This window comes from Trachypithecus francoisi, unplaced genomic scaffold (assembly GCF_009764315.1).
Source record: "Trachypithecus francoisi isolate TF-2019V2 unplaced genomic scaffold, Tfra_2.0 Lachesis_group11, whole genome shotgun sequence".
In the NCBI taxonomy this organism is placed as follows: domain Eukaryota; kingdom Metazoa; phylum Chordata; class Mammalia; order Primates; family Cercopithecidae; genus Trachypithecus; species Trachypithecus francoisi.
The window spans coordinates 130,133,193-130,158,273 of NW_022681456.1; the positions used below are offsets into that span (position 1 = coordinate 130,133,193).

Sequence of the window (25,081 nt, forward strand, 5' to 3'; positions counted from 1 at the left end):
GGAAGAAAGAGCAGGTCATCCTGTCACGTAATTGTCACCCCCATGAGAAGACTGCCCCCCATGCCAACCCAACAGGGCACTTATTTACTTATTTCTTCATTTCATCAACAAATCTGTACTGAGCTTGCACCCTGTGTCAGGCCCTGGGGTAGGCATTGGAGCTACAGAGATAACCCAGACAAGGCCCTTGCTTTCATGGTGCTTACGTCCTAGTGGAAAAGCCAGGTGATAAACAAATAAGCCTACATATGTAGATATAGGTTGTTATAAATTGTGATAAGCGCCGTGCACACAATGCTGTAGGAGAGAGAAATAGGCCTGCTTTAAAGGAGATCCTGCTAAGCCACTTGTGTGACTGTTTTGTGACACCACCTCACCAAGGTGAGGAGGATCTCCTTTGGGGGGGTGACAAAAATATTTTGGAACTAAATAGAGGTGGTGGTTGTACAACATTGTGAATGTACTAAATGCTACTGACTGAATTGCATACTTTAAATTGGTCAGTTCCATTTTATGTGAATTTTACCTCAACAAAGATAAATTTTTTTAAAAAGAGAGGAAAAAGAAAGAGCCTCCATGCAAAGACTGGGAAAAAGAACATCCAATCCAAGGGAAACAGCGTATGTAGGGGCTCTGAGACAAGGAGGAGCTTAGCAAGGTCAAATTCACAGAACTGGCCAGAGGCAGTGGCTCACACCTATAATCCCAGCACTTTGGGAGGCCAAGGTGGGCAGATCACTTGAGGTCGGGAGTTCTAGATCAGGCTGGCCGATACAGTGAAACCCCGTCTCTACAAAAAAATATATATAAAAATTAGCCAGGCATGTGGTGTGCTCCTGTGGTCCTAGCTACTTGGGAAGCCGAGGCAGGAGAATTGCTTAAGCCTGGGAGGTGGAGGTTGAAGTGAGCCAAGATTATGCCACTTTACTCCAGCCTGGGTGACAGAATGAGACTCCATCTCAACAACAACAGCAAAAATAAATTCATGGAACTGACCAAAGGCCAAGATATCCAGATGATTGAGGAGCAAAGGAGGAGGAGTTGAGATGAGGGAGAATGAAGATCACACCTGAGGTCACTGAGGGTCTCCTAAGTTCATCAGATGTTACAATTGGAAAGAGCCTCAGATACCAAGCTGTTGTACTGACATACTTTTTGGAGTTGAGAAAGTGAAGACAGACAGAGGTGAGGTGGCTCCCTCATGCTCACAGAGAGAGTTTTACATGTCCCACAGACACGTTCATGAAGCACATCTTCTTCTCTGAGCTTCGGGTGGGTGAGTTGTGTTCATAGGCGTGGAGGAAGCATGTGGCCTGGTCCCTTGATGTTTTGCACTCAGGTGACGAGGAGCTGGTCCGGGAGGTGCTGTTTGATGCGGTGGTGACGGCCCCCATGGAAGCCTACTGGACAGCGCTGGCCCTCAACATCTCCGAGTAGGTCCAGGTTCCCAGGTTCCCAGGCCCCAACCAGCCCCCGGAATTCCCTTGGCTGAGTCAGGGCCCCTCTCACCACCTGGCTGGTGGCTTCAGAGAGCACCCACGTCCTGTGGCCTAAGAACAAGTGCAGGTCCCCCTGGGCACAGGACTAAATCCCCACGCCACGATAGTCCCATTCGTACAGCCCCTTTCTCTGGGTTGGACTCCAGCCATGAAACTTCATTGGCCAAAGTGCCCCCGGCCAAAGAGCAGTTCCAATAGGTTTCCAGCAGGTAAGGTCACGGCACCAATGAACTTGACCTCGGTTTTCCCAGCCCCTTAGAAGTCCCTGCTCCCTTTGCTGGTCTTTTCCTGGTACTATCGTGTTTAGTGGCCTGGTAGAAGGAAGATGAGTGGCATGTGAGTGTGAGTGTAGGGCGTGTGTGTGCCCATGAGTGCTGGGGGGAAGGGGAAGGTATTACTGAGGTTAATGTCACGGTGAGCCATACCTTGCTCCTGAATAGGAAGATTCAACATTGTGAAGATGTCAAACCTCCCCTAGACAGTCAATAAATTTAAGGACATAATTAGATACTAGAAAATTAAATATTAGTTTTTTAGTGCTATCCTTCTTAATAAAAAAAACACCTACAGAATTTTATAGGGACAGTCTCTTATTGAAAAAAGCAAGATGTGGAATGCTACCGTTCTACATAGTATAGTATGCTACGTTTTCTGTAAAAAGGGAGTGCCATAGTATTTGTGTGGATTATATAGATAACATCTATGATCTATATACTATCTACACAAGGCTACTCAGGAAACATTCCTCATTAGCTGTTTCTGGCTAGAAAATGGGTAACTGAAACAGGGATGGAAGGGACACTTTTCACCCTGTCTAACATGTTGGTGTAATTTTGAACCATATGAATATATGACCTATACAAAATTAAACTAGAATAAAGAAAGAAAAAGAATCTAGGTCAGAACAGTGCTTAGTGTATATAACCCATTTGATCCTCACTACAGTCCTCTCACACAAGAGCTCTCATTAGTGCCATATGACAGACGAGGAAACCAAAGCATAGTGAGATTAAGCAACTTGCCTGAAGTCATATGCCTCGAAAGTGGCAGAGCTGGAATCAACAGCGGGCAGCCTCACTCTCATTCCCAGACTCTTAAACCCTGCACTGTTGTGCCTGCTACAGAGGGCTGGAGCACTAGGTTTGGAGAGGGGCACCATCTCCATCTTTCCAACCTCACAGATTAGTCACAGATGATTTTCAATGTGCAGAAATATTGAGAAGGAAATATTCTTAACCAGAGCATGCATCAGAAGAGACTTCCTAGGAAGTTAATATAAAATAGCATATAGTTGGCTGGGCGCGGTGGCTCAAGCCTGTAATCCCAGCACTTTGGGAGGCCGAGACGGGCGGATCACGACATCAGGAGATCGAGACCATCCTGGCTAACATGGTGAAACCCCGTCTCTACTAAAAAATACAAAAAACTAGCTGGGTGAGGTGGTGGGTGCCTGTAGTCCCAGCTATTCGGGAGGCTGAGGCAGGAGAATGGTGTAAACCCGGGAGGCGGAGCTTGCAGTGAGCTGAGATCTGGCCACTGCACTCCAGCCGGGCGACAGAGCAAGACTCCCTCTCAAAAAAATAGCATACAGTTAAGGAGGAAAAAATACATAACCATCTGCATAGATAAAGAAAAGGCATTAAATAAATATTAATAGTCATTCATTTAAAAAAATTTTGTAGAGATGGGATCTCACTATGTTGCTCAGGCTGGTCTTGAACTCCTGGCTTCAAACAACCCTCCCACCTCAGCCTCCCAAAGTGCTGGGATTACAGGCATGAGCTACCACGCCCAGTCATACCATTCTTGTTTGTTAAAGCCACTCAATAAAATTAAAATTGACCTAAGCATGCAAGTAACATCTTAATGGGGCTAGAGGCTCTCTCACTAAAGACAGGAACAAGACTGGCTCAAGCCTGTAATCCCAGCACTTTGGGAGGCCGAGACGGGCGGATCACGAGGTCAGGAGATTGAGACCATCCCGGCTAACACGGTGAAACCCCGTCTCTACTAAAAATACAAAAACTAGCCGGGCGAGGTGGCCGGCGCCTGTAGTCCCAGCTACTCGAGAGGCTGAGGCAGGAGAATGGCGTAAACCCGGGAGGCGGAGCTTGCAGTGAGCTGAGATCTGGCCACTGCACTCCAGTCCGGGCGACAGAGCGAGACTCTGCCTCAAAAAAAAAAAAAAAAAAAAAAAAAAAAAAGACAGGAACAAGACAAGCAGGCCTACTTCCCCACTGCTGTTTAGCAAGGTCAGAAGGCATTAGACAAGAGAAAGTATGCAGAGGCAATTAGAATTGGAAAGAAAGAAGTAAAATTGTCTCTGTTTAAAGATGACATAATTATATATCTGGAAACCCCAGAAGAATTAATAAGAAAATTACTATACCCAATGAGAGAATTCAGTAAAGTAGTGGGTTATAATATCAGCATTCAAAAATTAATAGCCTTTATCTACACAAAAAAAGATAGAAGATATGAGAAGGCTTATTTTAAAAGGCAAGAAATAATACATGATAAAGTTATAAGACTACAAGAACACATGACATAAACTATAAGAACTGTTCAAAAACCTATATAAGGAAAATTATGAAACACTCCTGAAAACACAAAAGTAGAGGCTGGAACACATGGAAAGACAGTGTTTTTGGATAGGAGACTTCAACGTCATAAAGATATTAATCCTCCCTAAGTTAACGTATAAGTTAAATGCAACCCCAATGAAAACACCATCAGTCTTTTTCTGCATCTAGATAAACTGATTATCAAGTTCATTTGGAAGAATAAGCAAGAATAACCAGGAAATCTCTAAAACACACACACACACACACACCAAAAAAAGCAATGAAGGGAGGTTGGGCCTACCAAGATATTAAAACACATGACAAAGCCTCTGAGATTTATAAAGTGTGGTATTGGCACATGAAAAGGCAGGCAGACTACGGGAACAGAAAAGGAAATCCGGAAACTCATCTAAACGCATGTGAAAATTTAGTCTATGACAGAGATATCCTGTCAAATCAATGAAGGAAAGATGGATTTTTAAATAACCGGTTTTAGAGCCATATGGAGAATGATAAAATTGTGTTCTTTTCTCATTTTCTCACACCATACACCTGGACGAAGTCCAAATGACTCAGAGATTCAAATGTAAAAAACGAAACCATATAAATACTAAAGGAAAACATGAGCCAATTGCTCTAAAATCTAGGAGTGGGGAAAACCTTCCCCAACAATGACTCAAAATTCAGAAGCAATAAAGGAATGATGGGTAAATTCAGCAACGTCAAAAGTGTTTCTGTAGTCGGGTGCGGTGGCTCGTGCCTGCAGTCCCAGCTACTCAGGAGGCTGAGGTGGGAGGATCACTTGAGCCTAAAAGTTCAAGACCAGCCTGGGAAAAATGACAAGACCCCATCTCTAAAATAAAAATAATAACAGCCAGGCGTGGTGGTGCACACCTGTAGTCCCAGCAACTCAGGAGGCTGAGGTGGGAGGATCGCTTGAGCCCAGGAGGTGGAGGCTGCAATGAGGCATGGTCATATCACCACACTCCTGCCTGGGCAACACAGCAAGACCTCATATATATATATATATATGTATATATATATATATTTTTTTTTTTTTTCTTTTTCTTTTTCTTTTTTTTTCTTTGAGACAGAGTCTCGCTCTATCGCCCAGGCTGGAGTGCAGTGGTGTGGTCTCAGCTCACTGCAAGCTCCGCCTCCCAGGTTCATGCCATTCTCCTGCCTCAGCCTCCCAAGTAGCTGGGACTACAGGCGCCCGCCACCACGCCTGGCAAATTTTTTGTATTTTTAGTAGAGACGGGGTTTCACCATGTTAGCCAGGATGGTCTTGATCTCCTGACCTCGTGATCCTCCCACCTCAGCCTCCCAAAGTGCTGGGATTATAGGCGTGAGCCCAGCCAACCTCATCTTTAAAAAAAAAAAAAAAAAAAAAAAAGGAAAAAAAATGTTTCTATGGCAGGAATAAAAACACGAGCAAGATAAAAAGAGAAATTACAAACTGGAAAGGTGTTTGCAACTTATAAAATAGATAAAGGGTTACTCTATATATTATGTATTCATGATAAGGGACTTCAAAAATTGAGACGTAAAAGACCAGCTATCTTAGAGGGAAAGTAGTCAAGAAATGTGAACAGTTCAGAGGAAAAATGCAAATAGTCCCTAGAAGAAAAATTCAAATAGTCCTTAAATATAGAGAAAAAAGAATGCTCAACCTAACATTAATCTTAAATGCAAATGACAACTATGCCCAGATTGGACTTCTCGCCTATCAGATTGAGAACCACCTGAGCTTGTCAGCGCGCACTGCTGGCAGAACTGTGGGGAATCAGGCCCTCGTAGATTGTGGGTGGGATACGAAATAGTTCAAACCCTGTCAAGGGGAGTTTGATGACATCTGGCACACTTTCATGTACATTTACACTTTGATCCAGCAACCTCACTTCTAGGAACCTCATCCCAAAGATACACTGGCAAAAATATGAAAAAAAGTACCTGTGAGCTGCTCATTACTGCACCTTTAATAACAGTAAAAGATTGGAAACAATCCAAACTTTCATCAGTGGAAGCCTAGTTAAATGAATCGTACTGGATCCACATAATGGAACGCTATGCAGCTGTGAAAAACTGGAGTATCTCTACATGAAATAATCTTCAGTAATGGAAAGAATATGAATGATATCTCCGCCGTTTATCTAGAAAGAGGAAATACAAATATGTTTTCATAATTACTGTCACAAATGTACATATAAACGTACATGCATACATGTATGTACACATACACACACATACTTTTCAGTGGCACAAGGAACCAAGAGTCAGGTTACCTACAGGAAGACTAAAGGAACAAGGAGATGGATACAGAGACAGACTCCCCTGAATAGGCCTTCTCCATATTGACTTTGGAACTATGTAAATGCTTTATCGAATCATAAAACAAAATTAAATTTTAAAAAGTAACTTGTAGTAATTGAAAGCAAATAAAACAAATAAACCTAGCTATATATCAGGTTCATTAAATAATCGAACATATGGGAATTCTTTCAAGGGGCTTTAGAATTGTAAACACTAAATAAATAAAATGTTAAGCAGTGCTCAGTAATCACATTGCTAGAAATAGTATTGACATTGTTATTCTGAATAGGGAGAGCAAATCGTATTATATTAATGTCGTTAAGAACCAAGATCTTCAGCAAAAGAGAAAAGAGATATGCAAATTTCAAAAATCAAAGAAGTCAAGATTAGATGGAATGCTAAATGTGAATTCAAAATATCAGTTTGAACTCACGATGTAGTTTCTCTTAAAGAAATTAAATGGATATCCTAGCTCTCTCCCCTGAAAGGACCCACTGCAGTGAGTGGCCCAGCCCTAGACTTTGGACTTTCAATGTTAGTCCTCATTAAAACGAGCCCATGCTCCTAGAAGAAAAGTCTGATTCTAGGACAGGGGCAGGAAATATACACAATGAACCTGGAACATCTTGTCACACGAGGAAGCAAGAAGTTACCAAAGACAAATGATATTGTGCCCAAAGGACCCCAGAGCCAGCCGGAGGAGGCCCTCACTGGCCAAAGGTAGATGAAGTAATTATAATTATAGCAGGAGCTGGCTGTGGAAGCACCGCTGTAATTCCAGCCTCATGGGAAGTTAAGGCAAGAGGATTGTTTGAGCCCGGGAGTTCAAGGCCAGCCTGGCAACATAGTGAGATCCTGTCTTTAATTAAAAATGATAATAATAACTGCAATGAATTAAAACATATGAAATATGTTAAAATCCTTGGGTTCATAGTGATCCTGGAAAAAAAACCTCATTGGCCATCTTTGGAAGATGGTTAGGAAAACAACTCATTATTCTAAAACCTAACAAAGAAACACAAAGAATAAATTATTTATCCTGCCTCTTCTATAAAAATTGTACTTCAGGATAACTAAATATTGATGAGGAGAAGTTTTTCCTTATACAGGTATTTCAGGTAAAAATAAAATAAGAAACAAAAGAATACATGTATTTTTCATGCCCTAATCAATCAGAGAGTGTGTGCCTCTTGTGAAGAACAGTCTGGTAAAAACACAAACCCGAACCCGGTTAGGCCCTGAGGTCTCACAGCCAGTTGACAGGAAACGCAGGGGACACAGAGCAGTCTGAAGAGCACCCCAGGGTGGCCATCCGCCAAGGCCAGAACCGGAGAACCCCACAGGCAAGCGCCCTTTATCGCTCTGTTTGTTCCACAAATCAATTGCAAGGAAAAGAGAAGGGGAGAGGGAGAGTGGAGAGAGAAAGGGAATCAGGTTAAAAGAGGCCAAAGATGACTGCTAATGGTTATGGGGTTTCTTTCTGTGGTGATGAAAATGTTCTCAAATTTACAGTGCTGATGGTCGCAGAACTCGGTGAATACATTAAGAACTACTGAATCACACACTTTTAGGTGGGTGAATTGGATGGTATTTGAATGATCTCAATAAAGACAGAGACAGACAGACAAATAAGAGACACCAGTTGCCATGCATGAACCTTAGGCAGATTCTGATTCAGCCAAACTTAAAAGTAATTCATGAGGCGACTGGATTATCTGATGATATGAATGAATCATCGGGTTGTTTTTAAGGTGTAAGAATGGCATCAAAGGTTTTTTAAAAAATTATTTATATTTTGATTGTATAAATTAAAATATTTACCCATGAAATATCTGGGATTTGCTTCAAAATAATCTAGTTGGGGGATTGGAGGAGGCAGTGGCTGAATTGAGACCAGCCCCGGGCTGGTGATTGTTGAAGCCAGGTTCTGGGTAGTGAGACCCATTAGCGCATTCTCTCTGCTTTTGAACAGAGAATGGAATCAGGAAGCTTCAGGGATAACCAGGAGCTTAGGACCTGTTCCCAAAGAGTCTAAGTCAGAGGTCTGCTGCAGGGCTCTGTGAGGCTGGAGTCCTATGACCCCGTGCACACCCTGTACAAGGCCCCTGGCTACAGCATGGGAGTGGGTGGGGGAGACCCTTTCCCTCAGTGACTTTCCAGACCATAGACACTGCAGGGTCTATCCATGAGGGAGACCCCCACAGTCCAGCCTCTGAGCCTGGCAGTGCTTCAGGATTGCCTACTTTGTATGCTCACTATAGCACACACCCGTGCACATGGAGAGGAACTAGGTAATAGCTTCCAGTCGACTGTGCCAAAGACAAGAACATCACCTGGGTTAAAAGTGATGACTTCCCACCCTGGTCAAAGTATTGTGGCTTTGAAACCGGGAGGGAGGTTTGTGACACCAACAAGCTCATGAGTCTGTCTTCTTTCCAGTCTCAACAGCAAGGTTATGAGGTTCACTGGGACTTCTCCTGGGTGGGTGTGGATAGTGCCTGCTCCCCCTCCCCTCACATTTCCGTAATAAGGGAAGTGTGTGGAGGGCTGTAAGACCAGGAGGTGCCAGGTATGTGCTGGGCATGAGAAGTCCCTGTTCCTTAGGTCCTAGGACAGAATCTCCCTTCCAAGTTCCGTCTTCTAGATCTAACTCCCCAAAAGCCAGGAGAACAAATTAGGAGCTAGATCTGCCAGAGCAGAGAGGCAGAGGCCCAGGGCTCCACTTCACAGGCAGATGCTGCCCGGAAGCCGGGCCTGACACCTGATGTGCACCGTGGATGCCAGCAGGGTGCACGTCCTGGCCCCTTTCCCGGGAACCCAGCCTTCCTGGAAAGTCTCCCTTGAGCCAGGCTGGGCAGGAGCAAGGAGAGGCCCCCAAACCCCTGCAGGTCTCCCCCAAGCTATTGCCACAGCCCCATGGTGACCACTCCCACTCTGTCTGCCACACAGAGAGGCTGAGCAGGTGGTGGACATGGCCTTCCTGGGCACCCGGGCTGGACTCCTGAGAAGCAGCTTGTTTGTGGGCTCCGAGAAGGTCTCCGACAGGTGGGTTGGGCCGGCCACCCCGGGAGGGCAATCCCTGCAGGGCAGAGAGGGGCAGAGCCCCACGGTGTGTTCCTGGGCTGTGGGTGGACTGGCACGGGATCTCCAGCATGCTGGACCCCTGGGAGCCCAGCAGGGCAGAAGGATTGGGATTGACAGATTGGGATGGTGGGAAAAGCAGCCCTTCCCCGAAGGCTCACACCTCCTGGTGGTGCTGTCCCTAGGAGACGATGGAGGCTGGACCAGTCAGGGAGAGAGACTTTGAAGTTGAGGGTGGGTCGGAGAATCCACCATAGGAATCTCTAAGGGAGAAAGCCGAAATTGCTTTCCTCTCTGGGCTGGTCTCTGTGTGACAGGCTGAATCTTCTGGCTGGTGTCTCTTTTCCCCACCCCTAAGGGGAGAGGCCCTGTGGTAGGTGGAGACCTCACCCCACAGAGCCTTCATGAACCACCCACTCCCACGTTGGTGTGGCAGAGTTGTGGTTTCTTACTCTACCTGGCAGGAATCCAGGCCCAACTCCCTGTAGGCCATGGAAGGCTCAGGCCTCCACACCAGGAATGTTCAACTGGGGGTGATTTTGTGACATTCAGCAATGTCTGCAGACACTTTTGCTTGTCACACTGTGGGAGGCAGAGAGCATCCTACTGCCATCTAGTGGGTGGAGGCCAGGGATGCCGCTAAACATCCCACGAGGCCAGGGCAGCCCCCGCAGCAATCGCCTGCACAAAATGTCACCCGTGCCGAGGCTGAGAAACCCTGCTCTAAGCCAAGGCCGGGTTCTGGGGGAATCAGGGGCTGGCCCACCCGGGTGCTCAAAGGAGGATGGGAGCCCAGAGGAGGGGTCCGGGGGCGAGCAGTGCCACCTGCCGCTTCGCAACCCAGGAGGCTCCAACAGGTGAGGACCTTCACGCACCTGGAGAGCAGCCCAGGGCCCCTGAGCCGAACTGACCCTACTCTCCTCGCCTCCCACCCGCCAGCTGCTCCTCTTGCTAAGCACACCCAGCCACAGAGCGCCATCTTTGAGCTTCTTCCAGGACTCTGTGACAAATCCACACTTGCTAAGCAAAGCTGAGGCTTTCTAGGAAAACAAATTAAGTTGCTCTTCCCTTTCCTTCCCTCCTCCCTCCCCTCCTCCCCCCACCCATCTCTGCGGAGGTGGAGAGAAAAGAGCACCACTGCCTCCCTGACCCTTCCCTCGCCCCCTCTCAGAGGCTTCTAAGACTGGAAGCAGGAGATTTGAGGCAGACAGACCTTCCCAGTGCCTTTGCCTCCTGCGACCACTCCCGGGGGCTCCCTTCACCCAGACTGGAGGTGAATGGCAGCTCAGGAACTGTGTCACAAGGCAGGTTGCTGCTGGTACATGTGAGCCCGTCCCTCTCAGAACCAAATCTCAGTTATCCACCTTGTGGATTATCCACAGCAATGTGTCTGCTCCCCACCCCCACCCCGCTTCTCCCTGCCTCCCACTCTGCTTCTGGCCAAACACTCCCTTCTGTGGGCTGCTGTGTGTTCAGGGAATGCAAAACCATAATTAGCAAGGTAAAGCTGCTCGAAAAAAGGAAACTCATCATGCATGCAAAAGCCTAGAGGCAATCCTCTTGAAGGAACCGTTTGGGGGGTTGATGCCCTCCTATTAGTGCAGTGACAGAGCTGACTCTGCAGCTTCCTCCCTCAGACGTGCCAATGAGCCAGACAAGAAGAAATTAAGCTCTATCCAAAAGAAAGAAACGCTGCAGGCAAAAGAGTTTACATAAAAATGGAAAGTATTTCCTCATTATGCAGACCCTATACCTCTTCTAGCTGCTAGTCAGATGCAACATCATTTTGTTTCTGGAAAAGGCCAGAATTGCTGGGAAACATTGTCTGGGGCAGTACTAATTTAGGGGCTACAATCACTCTCCTAGCCCAGCCAAGATGACCTCGTATGAGAACAGGAAAGAGGGACGACTGTGTTCACAGATTTGGGGAGAGGTACCACATCTTCCTCCTTGCAGGAAGTTCCTGACGCCTGAAGACGAGGCCAGTGTGTTCACCCTGGACAGCTTCCCACTGTGGTACCGCCAGGCCTCAGAGCATCCTGCTGGCAGCTTCGTCTTCAACCTCCGCTGGGCAGAAGGACCAGGTAACCCACGGCCCTGTGCTCCTGGGGCTGGGCCAGTCTCAGGCCAGTCTCATCTCTCCTCCTGCTGTGCTCTTAGTGGGAAATGGGAACGAGATATGGAATAGAATGTCCAGGCCACCAGGGTTCCCCTCCTGCCTTCCCTCCTGCCATGCATTGGTGACTGAAGAAAGCTCACTGGCGCCTTCCCACACCGCAGGTCCTGCGCTGAAGGTGGGCCTGATCTTTTTATTTCCTAGCCAGCCACCAAAGTTGGCATTTAAAAATCCAGCACGGGATTCTAGCCCCGATTCCAAATATGAGATCCGAAGAGTCGATCTCTAAGATTCTTCTATTTATCCTGCATGTCTGTGAAAGTTTCATCAACTACCCAGATGGGTGGTTTCATTAGGGGCTGCAGTACTCACCAAGTCACTGGGGCTGCCCTGCTCTTCCCAAACAGAAAGAAAGCGGCCAGTCCCCAGTTACTCAGGACCACCCAGAACAGCCTCAGGGAACTCCCAGTCTGCTCCACAAGCCCCTCTCAGCTCAAGAGAGAGGCTGTGCCGGGCAGGTGGCAGGGAGGGTGGGGTATGAGGCAGTCGCAAAATCCCTGCCAGACCAGGGGCCAGGAAGAGTCTCAGAGTTGATGGGCACCCAACTGCCAGCCAGCCCCAGCCCCCATTCTGGAAAACAACCAAAATAGGAAAAATTAAGTGACTCTAACAGAGCGCCAGAAAAATCGCCAAATGTTTAGACCTGAAGAGGCTTCAGTGTCTGCATAGCCTGGTGCTCCTGATTTATGCTCGAAGCGACTGTGGCCCAGGGAGCTTCGGGGGCTTGTCCAGGGGGTCCCAGAGTGCAGGGCACAGCCAGCCCTCCAGCAGGTGAGTGCTGGGGCGGATGATCCCATTCCAGCACGTGGACCCAGGGGCCTGGAGGGTGTGCACAGGCCGGGGGGTGAGCCCCAGGAGGGGTGCAGGAGGATGGAGACTTCTGAAAGGAGAGCCAGGGCTGGGGTCACTCAGAACTTCCCCTTTAGTGTGCCCTTCCGCCAGAGGCCTTCCACCACCACTTTGCCAAAACCATCCTCAAGCATCATGATGGAGAGATGCCCTGGAGCTGATGGCTGGGGAGGCCCAGGATCCCAGGGGTCCTCCTGGGACAAGGACAGGGAAGGCAAACGGCAGGGAGGAGCTCCAGCCCTGCCCCCTCCGGAATTCCGCCTTCCTCACCTGGTGCTATGCTCCCCCTCCTGTCTGTGCCAGTTCCCTCTACACACGTGCCAACAACTACGATGCTTCACAAAACATTTTTCCACATGTTTTTCATTTAATCTATACAACCCCATGAAATAAATGCTGTCATCATCCCTCAACTTATACAAGGAGAACTTGAGGCTCAGAGAGGTTCTGTGACTTGCCCAGGGTCACACAGCAAGGGAGCCACAGAGCCAGGCACTGCCCTAATCAAAGCCCAGGCCCCCGTTACCACACTGAAGGTAAGGAAAGAGGGAGGGGGAGTTTTTATTGCCAACTCAAGTCGAGCAGGAAGGCTCTGGAAGCAAAGGGGAGACCCCTTCTTCCCACACCGTCCACCCCAAGGCTGAAAGAGGCAGCTCATCCTCGATGGCCACGCCCTCGATAGCAGCACAGTGGGCTCCCCAGGGAGGGCACCCACAGGCCCCTGGAGAGGTTCTGTAGTGAGGCCCCGGGCCCTGATAACAGGTCGCCTCCTGCCCGCATCCACCAGGACTGAGCTGCTGGCTGCTGGGGGAGCTTTATGTGGCGATGAGGTGGGAGGGTGGGTGGGTGAGAAGCTGAGCCACGAGGAGAAAAGAGGGAAGCTGGAGCCCAAAAAGGGGGCCTGGTGAGGAGGGAGGCGGAGCCCACTTCCTCTCCACAGCCCGCTCACCCGCTCAGCGCACGCACACGCTTAGACACGTGGCCACCTCTGCACACTCCCTTCCACCCCAAGAGGAGGAAAACAACTGCGTTTCAATGGGGAAAAGAGGAGTAGCTGCCTCCAGGGTGAGGGGAAGCTCCCGTCTGTCCAGGCTGACATGGCTGCCTTTTGCCAGGGCCTGGTGGGCTAAGTCCTGCCCACATGGAGCCGCATGGCGCAGTCACTGGCCTAGAAACCTGTCCGCACACAGCAGCGCCTCAGCGATATGCCCACAGCCCACCTCTCTCTGGGCCCTGCCCCCTCCTGCACTTGGTGCCCTGATCATTCCCCTCAGGTGCTGGGCCGGGTCGCCACGGCGAGCCGGGCACTGAAATCCCTGACGTCCGCCGAGACTGCATTGTTAGGGTCTCCACATCCTCACCTCAGTGTTTCCTACAAGCCTCTGCTGGCTACAAATGCAATAGAAAGTCTGTCCCAGAAAATGGGCAGTGGGACCCAGAGAATACTGCCGGGGCCGCCACATCACCACCTCCGAGATGTCTCTAGATGCAAGGCGGGGAATTGTGGGCCCTTCGACATCATGGGCAAATTTCTAGAATCAAGGACAACCTTGCGTATTGGAAGCTCCTGGAATCAGACTGCAGTTTTAGGTTTCTTGAGATAGCTGATGACCGCAGGTGTGATGGGTCATCTTGGCCACGTGGCAGATGTGAGAAGCTGGTGGTGAAGTCCCAGGACAACTGACACTGTTGTAATAATTGCCGCACAAGAGTCCTGTTGCTTCGTGCAACATTTGACATCAAGACATTCTAACAAAATATGATAGCACATCAGAAAATGTTTGCCCCTTTCTCAGAAGTTTAATCTGCATCTCACCTGCAGACAAGAGTGCTTTGAAATTCAAGTCCGGGGTCAGGGACTGATGAGAATGAAGAAGCCTGGGGTCCTGCAGTAGCCAGCCCCAGTCAGAGCCAGAAAGCTCTGCTTCAATGTGGAGATGAAACTGCCCTCTAAACTGTGCACCTATGGTGGCCTGATTGTTCCAGAAGAAGTGGAGAGAGCAATGCAAGGCAAGTCCTGTGGCTTTCAGGAGCCTCAGGGCTTGCCTTGAGTTGCTGCAGAGTCTCAGAAGTGGAGCGTCAGCTGTGAAGCAAGTGAAAGACCCAGAGAGTGGTTGTGCGTGGAGGGTCCGTCGCCTCGCTGCCCAGGCCCGCACAGTGGCTCAGCTATGGCATCTTCCTGAATGGGACTTACAGAGAGCAGTCCAGGATCACCCACCACCCAGTGCTGAAATGCAGCCTATCCTTCCTTCCATTGGAAGGGATCACTGGGCGAGACATGGGTGTTGTGGGCAAGATGCATGCTGCAGCCGACAGACAGGCAGAAATCCCGGTGTCGTAGGGACACTGCAGCCCCGCACTGTTCTGGTGGCCAGAGGCCATGTATGTGTCTGTCCAAGACCCGTGCTGGGGCATGACCATCACAGCAGCTACTTCTCCAAACACGACCCCTGTCCCCACCCTCACCTCAATTCTTCCGAGGATGTCTTCGCCTGCTTTTATTCCCGTCTCCTATTCCAAGAAAGCGGTAGCTCCACCTGCCCCAGCCACAGCTCTTCCCCAGTGACTGAGTTGTCTTTCTTTCCCCAGAAAGTACGGGGGAGCCCACGGTGGTGACGGCAAGCACAGCTGTGGCGGTGACCGTGGACAAGAAGACAGCCATTGCTGCAGGTAGGAGCTGCCCTTGTGGCGCCGAGGCTGGGAAGCTGGGGTCAGTGTCCAAAGCGAGGCGTAGATCACAGCAGGAGGCCCCGCACATGTGGCCGGGGCCACAGTCCTGCCGGTGAAATGTGGGATGGACGGAAGTGCACTCTTCCTAAGCCGTTTCATTTGTAAAACGATAAAACTTTAGATGTAAACGTATTCATGAAGTAAGCAAAAGGAAGCCCAGAGAGGCCAGGAGATCTGCACGGCCACCCCGGACAGAGACTGCCGCCCAGCACCCCCGCCACCCCCACCCACTGCCTCTTCCATACAATGTGTTTACTCTATGCAAGCTTCTCTTGAGAAACACTCCTGCGGGTTCATAGCGCATTGCTGAGGCATTCTGTAGCTGAAAGGAAGGCTGGCAGGCAGAGCTCTTTTATTCTAGGCCTTTTATCAATCATCGTCATCATCATAAAGCTAACCAGTCATCATCACCATAGAGCTAATATTTACTAAGGATTTACAGTGTGGTAACTTCTTGAACGCTTTGCTATTGAATAGATGACCTGGAGACCAGCAGCACTGAAATTGCCTGGGCCTCTGTTAGAAACACAGTCTTGGGTTCCAGCCCATGTCTACTCAACCAGCGTGCACTTCACTGTGGTTCCTACTGATTTGCCTAAACATTAAAGCTTGAGAAAGCTCTTTTGCAATATTAACTTATTTAACCTTTATGAATATTTTAGAGTGTAGGTATCATTGTCAGTGCCTGTGTTATAAATGAGGAGCATAGGCTCAGAACGTTTGGCTCGAAGCGCCCCAGCCAGCGGGGATCGGATGCCATAATCCAGTCCAGACCGGTCTCTTCCCCAAAGTGTTATTCCACCGAGAGGTCTTGCCTCTTTACATAGCAAACAGTGGATGCTGATTCCTGTGTCATCCGCTTGCGTGCTCCATCTCCTATTGCCTTGGGGTCTCATATCCTGCTTAAGAGGGAAGTGGGACTGTGACTCGAACCCCTAAGGCATGAGCTCAGCATGTATGTTCAGCACGTGCCAGACACTGTGGAAACGGCCTCCCATGCAGTCCTTGGGGTGACCCAGTGAAGGGGATGGTTTGGGCTCTATTTTACAGCTGAGGAAACGGAGACCCAGAAAAATTACCTGCCCAAAGTCCCATAGCTAGTAATGAATGAGGCTGGGGTTTGAATGCAGACCGCCTCTTGTTGGAACCCAGGTTCACTGCCCCGTGCTGCAGTTTGCCATGGCTTATGTGATGAGAGCAACTGCGACCCTCACAAGCTTCTCCTGACTTTCAGTTTCTTAGTGCCGCAGAGTCCTTGGTGTCTCTGCCTGTCTGAGAAAGATCAGGTCCCTGCAATGAAGCCCTCCTTACCCTTGTTTTAGCTTCAGTATCTGGAACCCAGCTGTGTTCTGAAACATTGGGTGATCCAACAGGCACTCGAACTCGGCCGTACTGGCTCCATGAACGCAGCTGTCAGGCACCTGCCTTGTAACTGAGGCCCTGGCCAGGGGAGGACTCTCGCAGCAGGATGGGGACAGAGCAGACAGGGTCAGGGCAAAGGGGATGGAAGGAGCTGGCTGGGCTCTGTCTTCCCGCCTCAGAGAGGGCACCAGGGCCACCCTGAGTTGGGGTCCTGGGCTGTGTGCCACTCTGGGATAAGTGATGGGGGGAGGACGGCTCCGTCTGACATTGCCGAATCGTCGCAGGTAGAAACCCCCGTGTCACTGGTCGTCTGCGATGCAGCCACCTGCAGCACTTGGAAGGGATTTGTGCCCTCCCAGTTGCCATGCTTCCCTGGGCCCAGGGCACACGAAACCCAGACCTGATTTCCAGGCCAAACTTTGACCCTGAAATCGTCTCCCTACAGACTGTTCTGTGCTCCCAGCCAAGCCAGTGCCTGTGCTGCTCCCACGTGAAGGGGGCCTTCTCAGCTCCTGTACACCTGGAGGTCTAGGAAAGACAGTGGACAGGAGGTCAGGCTGCTGGCTGTGCTTTCCTGCACTCTCCAATTATTTGATAGCATTTTTAACTCAGAGCTGAATAAGAGCCGAGAGGGGTTGCCATAGAAACAGTGTCCCAGTGCCTCCAGTTTAACTCACTGCAGACAATCGCTCTGACACTCTGGGGTGTGTGAATGCCAGAGGAAAAGAAATGGGGTGCTAGAGACCTGATACTTCAATTACGATTTTTCTTTTGGTCTCCTTCTGTCACTTCCTCTCCCTGGCCTGTGGCTCAGCCTCCCTGATCCTGGGGCCAGCTGGAGCCTGTTGCTGAAGGAGGGGTGGGTGGTGCGTTTGCTGTCCCTGGAAACGGCTGGCACTGTGAGTGTGTGAGCGCCAGGCCTGCCGAGTGTGGTGTCTGTGGTGGGGGCTGTGTAGTGACGATTGTGCACCGAGCTCGAGGGGAAGTTAGGAGACGGGCACTCAGCCCAGCCACGGGGGCAGCGGCAGGCTGCACGTCACTGCCGTGTCTCACGCCACCGGCTCACACAGAAGGGCAGCAGACCAGGAGGGATCGTGTTCATCCCTAAGCAGGCAGTTTATAGACAGCTACTGCAAAATTTCCAGAGATCTAACTTTTGGATCAGGATCTGTTTTCAATTCTCCATGTCCTCCACGCCCTAGGCAAGGCATGAGGTCAAGCCCCAGGACGGAGGGGCTATAATGGGCAAGGTTTGTCCGGCAGACGGGCGTTCTTCCAGAACGACTTGCAATGTACACAAGCCCTGCACAGAGGCCCTTCCTGCCGGCCAGGGCTGCAAGAGGTCTCCCCTCCTGAGAGGTCGGCCTCGGTACGGGCCCAGCCTTCAGACCTTTGAGAGCTTCTGTCTGGGAACCATGACATTTGAATTACACACATATGCATGACCGAGACCTGTGCCAGGCAGGCCTGGGAGGGGCCCCGTTCCTGCTTCTGCAGTGGGGCTCGGGAAGACTTGTCTTGGGCCCTGCTGTAATTATTAGGGCTATAGGAGAGCAACATCTTATCACCGCCTGGGGAAGGCGGACACCCTGGCTCTGCCGTGGAGTGGAGCTGAACTCCCGGGGGACCCCGATGGTTCACTTCACTCCAGGGTTTGCTCCTGGCTTGCTGGGTTGTTATCCAAAGGAAGATCCTAGGAAGGAGAAAATTCCGCCTTGGCCTCTGAAGACTAATGAACCATATAGCCGAGGAGGGAGGTCTCGGGCGGAGCGTTGAGCCCACTCTTCACTGAGGCTTGCCGTGTACTCATAACCCCAGAGGTCTGATGCTCTTCCTCATCCCCTCTACTCGGTGCCTCATTCCCCAACCCTCCAGTCCGTAATTCTGGGGCCCACCTGCTGAGTCCCGTGGAGGGTTCACTCTGCAGGCCCAGAGTGTGGTTTGCTGGTGCCCTCGTAAGCCCTGAACGGGCTCCTGTTCCCCGCCAGCAGCCAGTGAGGCTGAAAGAACTCAGTCATCAGAGGCCCCTCCAACTGCCCTCCCCTCCCACTGTGCGGTGGCATCCTCTGGGCAAACAGTGCCTTCTCGCCACACAAGCCCATCTGTCCTGGCTGCCAGGGCCAATTCATGTCAAGGCTGGGTGGATGAGCAGCACCCACAGGGCACGGCCACAGCGGGCTCCCCAGCTCACCTTCGTACCACAACCTCAGTGCCGCCCAGCTAAACTGCCCTAAGGCTCAAGAAGCTGCCTGTCAGGTCAGGATGGAAGTACCATCCTGGCTCTGCCAGGCCACGAGCTCACTGTCCCCAGCCACAGGGCCTCGCTCTGATCCAGGACTCAGCCTCCGCCCTCTCCCAGTGTTGCCCCAGCCCTGGCCCTGGGTGGGAGGCACCGTCTGTCATCAGAGCTCTACGCATCAGGGTCATGGCCACTGGCACTTTTTCCAGTCTCCTGGGGAGATGGGGGACAGGAAGCAACTCTCCTGGCACCCAAGTCCCCTTCCCTCCCAATGAAACCAGGAAGTACGTAGGAAAATACAGTCTTTATTGGTCTTCTGAAACAACAAACCAGAAATATAATTTTGCCTTTAAAAATCTTCTGTCTCAGGCTAAAGATACCACCATTGACAATGCCCTCCCCTCCCCCAGCCCCTTTAGAAAATCCCCAGATCTGGTACCAGCCTGCACACCAAAAGAAGAAGGAAGACTGTGGCTGTGGCCAGGGTGGCCTAGGGTCCCAGTAAGTAGCCCACGCCAGGCGTCCTCTGTCCACCTGCCAGGACCGACCTCCTCAAAGGCACTCCTCCGGGCCCCCAGCCCACCTCACTCACCCACTGCCACATGAGCAGGGAGGCTCAGAGGGGGGATCAGGAGCTAGGCCTGCCAACTCCCTCTGCTCAGACCCTTGGCTTCAGGGTTCTGGCTGGCCTCTTCCTGAGCCCCCATCGAGATTCCATCCAAGAGCCAGAGATGAGCCTGATGCCTCCTGAGCCTGTGAGCCCGACACCTAGATACCCACCGTCATCACACTCTACACCTAGATACCCACCGTCATCACACTCTACACCTAGATACCCACCGTCATCACACTCTACACCTCGATACCCACCGTCATCACACTCTACACCTCGATACCCACCGTCATCACACTCTACACCTCGATACCACCGTCATCACACTCTACACTCGATACCCACCGTCATCACACTCTACACCTCGATACCCACGTCATCACACTCTACACCTAGATACCCACCGTCATCAACTCTACACCTCGATACCCACCGTCATCACACTCTACACTCGATACCCACCGTCATCACACTCTACACCTCGATACCCACCGTCATCACACTCTACACCTCGATACCCACCGTCATCACACTCTACACTCGATACCCACCGTCATCACACTCTACACCTCGATACCCACCGTCATCACACTCTAACCTCGATACCCACCGTCATCACACTCTACACCTCGATACCCACCGTCATCACACTCTACACCTCGATACCCACCGTCATCACACTCTACACCTCGATACCCACCGTCATCACACTCTACACCTCGATACCCACCGTCATCACACTCTACACCTCGATACCCACCGTCATCACACTACACCTCGATGCCACCGTCATCACACTCTACACCTCGATGCCCACCGTCATCACACTCTACACCTCGATGCCACCGTCATCACACTCTACAACTCGATGCCCACCGTCATCACACTCTACACCTCGATGCCCACCGTCATCACACTCTACACCTCGATGCCCACCGTCATCACACTCTACACCTCGATGCCCACCGTCATCACACTCTACACCTCGATGCCCACCGTCATCACACTCTACACCTCGATGCCCACCGTCATCACACTCTACACCTCGATGCCCACCGTCATCACACTCTACACCTCGATGCCCACCGTCATCACACTCTACACCTCGATGCCCACCGTCATCACACTCTACACCTCGATGCCCACCGTCATCACACTCTACACTCGATGCCCACCGTCATCACACTCTACACCTCGATGCCCACCGTCATCACACTCTACACCTCGATGCCCACCGTCATCACACTCTACACCTCGATGCCCACCGTCATCACACTCTACACCTCGATGCCCACCGTCATCACACTACACCTCGATGCCCACCGTCATCACACTCTACACCTCGATGCCCACCGTCATCACACTCTACACCTCGATGCCCCCGTCATCACACTCTACACCTCGATGCCCACCGTCATCACACTCTACACCTCGATGCCCACCGTCATCACACTCTACACCTCGATGCCACCGTCATCACACTCTACACCTCGATGCCCACCGTCATCACACTCTACACCTCGATGCCCACCGTCATCACACTCTACACCTCGATGCCCACCGTCATCACACTCTACACCTCGATGCCCACCGTCATCACACTCTACACCTCGATGCCCACCGTCATCACACTCTACACCTCGATGCCACCGTCATCACACTCTACACCTCGATGCCCACCGTCATCACACTCTACACCTCGATGCCCACCGTCATCACACTCTACACCTCGATGCCCACCGTCATCACACTCTACACCTCGATGCCCACCGTCATCACACTCTACACCTCGATGCCCACCGTCATCACACTCTACACCTCGATGCCCACCGTCATCACACTCTACACCTCGATGCCCACCGTCATCACACTCTACCTCGATGCCCACCGTCATCACACTCTACACCTCGATGCCCACCGTCATCACACTCTACACCTCGATGCCCACCGTCATCACACTCTACACCTCGATGCCCACCGTCATCACACTCTACACCTCGATGCCCACCGTCATCACACTCTACACCTCGATGCCCACCGTCATCACACTCTACACCTCGATGCCCACCGTCATCACACTCTACACCTCGATGCCCACCGTCATCACACTCTACACCTCGATGCCCACCGTCATCACATCTACACCTCGATGCCCACCGTCATCACTCTACACCTCGATGCCCACCGTCATCACACTCTACACCTCGATGCCCACCGTCATCACACTCTACACCTCGATGCCCACCGTCATCACACCTACACCTCGATGCCCACCGTCATCACACTCTACACCTCGATGCCCACCGTCATCACACTACACCTCGATGCCCACCGTCATCACACTCTACACCTCGATACCCACCGTCATCACACTCTGAGGAGGGATGGAGCTAGGGAGAGGGACAAGTAACCTGGAAAACCTGCACTGCCTTGGCAGCAGGTGGCTCCGTCCCAGATAGGCTCCCCACCCACTCTCTGGTTTGGCTCCCGCCTGGGTGCAAGGAAGTGCTCTGGGGAGCCACACTGAGCAGACAAAGCCGGGAACAGAGGCCCCATCCTGGGAGCCTCTGGGCAGCATGTGGCCACCCGCTCCTGCTCCCGGGCTCTGGCTGCGATAAGCTGGCAGGCAGCGAGCCTCAGGGGAGCCACCGTGTTCTCTGCCTGCCACCTGCTCTCCCCAGAGGGTGCCACCAATGGCAAAGCACCACCATGTCCCAGCCCTGAAGTCATAGGCCAGTAGCACTGAAGATGGAGGGTGAGAGGCACAGAGTCACGGTGCCAGGCTGCAGGCTGTGGAGGAATCGGTGGGGGCCCCGCAGGGCATGGTGCTGTGATGTGCGTGGGCAGGACCGAGGCAACACCAGTGGTGTGTGGCTGGATTCTCAGGAGGCCGCCATGCACACATGCAGCTGCTCCAGGCCCCTGGGGGGTGTCCCGGGAAAGCCCAGCAGGAGAGGTGTGAGAGGGTTACCATGGTGACAGGCAGTCTGCTCCAGTGGTACCACTTTGGCCCACTTTAGAGGATCTCAAAGGATCCTAGTGTTACTGTTTGAGTTCCTTCCCGCTGTTGACTTGAGAAGATTGCAGTGAGCAAGCGAGCGGCTCTGTGATCTCAGGGAGGCCCCCAGGGAAGAGCATGTCTTGCTGTCCGAGTGCTCATAACCTCCATCTCCATGTGACTGTGTGAGTGTGAGAATGTGAGTGCGTGTGTGTGTGTGTATTCTTTCAATCCGTGTGACGGCACTGGTGATGCAATGGGTGTGAGAGTGAGTAAATCAGTGAATCCAGGAGCATGTGGTCAGTGTGGCCTATAGCAGATCCAGAGGCATGATGGCGTCAGCCAGGGGTGTATGGTGTTTCTGAGTGCTGGGTCCAGATGGCAGGGCTGGTGTGTTTGCACATTGGTACCAACAGTTGTAGAGCTGGGCCAGCTTTCACACTGCAGGGGTGTTAAGAACGTCTTTCTGGCTTAGGAGAGACTCTCAGAAATCTACCTTCATCCCTCAGATCCTTCCCTCCCTGTCCCCTCAATGCCGGTAAGGTGGTACCAGCAAGGTAGGAAGAGTCACCAGCTGTGGCCACCCCAGGGCAGGAAGGGCGACAGGGGAATGCCCAGTCCGGAAGCCTCCTCTTGCACACACCTCCTTGCTTTGCCGTGGCCAGAGCTTAGGGAGATTCGCCCAGATGTTCCAAAGATGTACTGGCTCCAAGAGGAGCATCCACAGGAGCCCCCAGCACGGCGGCTTCCAGGGAGCCTCGAAAGTGCAGGGAGAGAGCCTGCTGTGGCTTGTCTGCTGGAGGGCAGGGAGGAGAGTGGACTGGGGGAGGCAGTGGCCAGCGCCGGGTCAAGGTGGAGGCTGTGGCAAAGCAATGCCACGTGCTCTCCCCGCCCTTCCTACCTGGCCGGGTGGGAGTGGGCGCTCAGGCCACAGAAGAGATCTGCTTCTGGTCCTCGTGCTCGCCCTCGGGGTCCCCCATCAGGGGCTGGCGCTTTTTGAGCTCCCGGTGGTACTTGGCCATGAGGGAGGCGTAGATGCAGCCATAGGCAGCGGCCACCACCATCATGATGCAGACGATGCCGCACACGACCCCTGCGATGATCACCGTGCCCATGGCTCGCCTCACACTCGCCGGCCGGTGCCTCTGCTTCTGTGGGCAGGCTGTGCCGGGCTCCGGCTCTGGCTCAGCCCCGGGCTTGGGCTTAGCAGGCTCTGGACTGGCCTTGGTGCAGGGTGGCCCAGGAATATCCAGCCCAGCTGAGCTATTCTCGTCCTCCAGCTGGGAGCAGTAGTTGAACATCTCCATGGGGACCATCCGCATGTCCTTCCCCCTCAGCTCCTTGGGCAGGGTGCAGGCAAGCTGGTCCAAGCGCCCCCCTGCATGCAGGAGAGAGAAAGAGGGGCTGACCAGGCATCCAGAACTTGCACTCCCTCTCCCCGTCCCCAGATCCCCAAAACGGAAGCCCCAGAAGGTAGTTTTTATCAGCAATGTAGTCAATCCTGGAATCGCCATCTATAGAAGAGGAAGCGGAGGAGGGAAAACAGCATTGATTGAGCCAAGTCCACAGTGAATTACGTATATCGTGCCATTTCATCCTCACAGGAGCCATGTGAAATGGATATTGTCTTTATTCCCATTTTATAGAGAAGCTCGCAGCCACTTTCATCCGGCCTGTCCTCTCTGGGGCCAAACTGACCCACAGAGTAAGGCAGTGCTAACACCGGGAGGTGCCCAGGAAAGGGCTGTCATTGCAGAAAGCTGAGTGTCCCTGCCACACTGTCTGCCCCTGAATCTGCCTTCTGATCACCTGTCTGCGAGCCCAGGATACTGTTCTCAACACAGCATCTTATCCTTCTAGGGTTCTTACATCTCACTCAAAGGACAAAAGTCAAAACCGTCTGCCTCTGCCACTGCCCCTCCATGCAAGACCTTTTGGTTGCCTAAGAATGGGCAGCTCCCTTTTTGGTGTAGGGAGGAAAAGAGTTGGCAGGAATGTTCTCCTTTTCCTCCTTAGGAGCAATCCAATGGCCCCATCAGTGCCCCAACCACAGCCCTGTGAGTACAAAGGCAACTGGAGGGGGAATCCTGGAGGCACATGAGGCCAAGGAGAGGAGGCTGGTGCTGATGAGGAGGTGTGGGTACATGGGCGCCCAGGCTCGCCAAGACGTCTTCATGATGGTGGTGGAGCCTGGCTCAGACATAGGGAGACACAGATGCAGGACAGGGGTGGGGTGAGAGAGAGGGTGGCTGAGGACAACAATCCGCCTAGACGTCCCCTAGAAAGTGGAAGTTGGATTCTGACCCTCTTTCAGCTTCCAGTGAAATCTAGATGCAGGCACTAGACCCCTGCTGAAGAGACGCAGGCTGCAGCCACTCCGTCACTGGCAGCTCCCTCTGCAGCCCGTCTGCTGCAAGTCTCCTCATACAGTAGGCATCAATCTTTCCCTGGGATGCCAATGGAAATATTCCAGGATTTTGTTTTTAAGAAATGCAAGGTTGAAAGCAATTCTGCTATTGAAAAAGTCTGAAAAATGCACATTCTCATGGCATGCCTTTTTGTGCTGGGAATTCAGTTCCCGACAACCATAGCAGAGGAGGGTCTGAAGACACCTGGCCTAGTAGTTCCCCTATGCGCCTGACACCTGGGTGGCCTGC

At 51.7% G+C, this 25,081-nt stretch overlaps 1 protein-coding gene across 1 annotated transcript in view; it reads left to right on the top strand.

Moving 5' to 3' along the window:
• CACNA2D4 (calcium voltage-gated channel auxiliary subunit alpha2delta 4) overlaps positions 1 to 25,081 on the top strand; it is a 128,507-nt gene that overhangs the window by 62,911 nt on the left and 40,515 nt on the right. Inside the window, exons 23-26 of the mRNA XM_033223267.1 lie at positions 1,340 to 1,433; positions 9,326 to 9,421; positions 11,414 to 11,541; positions 15,072 to 15,152. Of these exons, the coding sequence (XP_033079158.1) occupies positions 1,340 to 1,433; positions 9,326 to 9,421; positions 11,414 to 11,541; positions 15,072 to 15,152 (399 nt within the window). The remainder of the gene's footprint in view (positions 1 to 1,339; positions 1,434 to 9,325; positions 9,422 to 11,413; positions 11,542 to 15,071; positions 15,153 to 25,081) is intronic.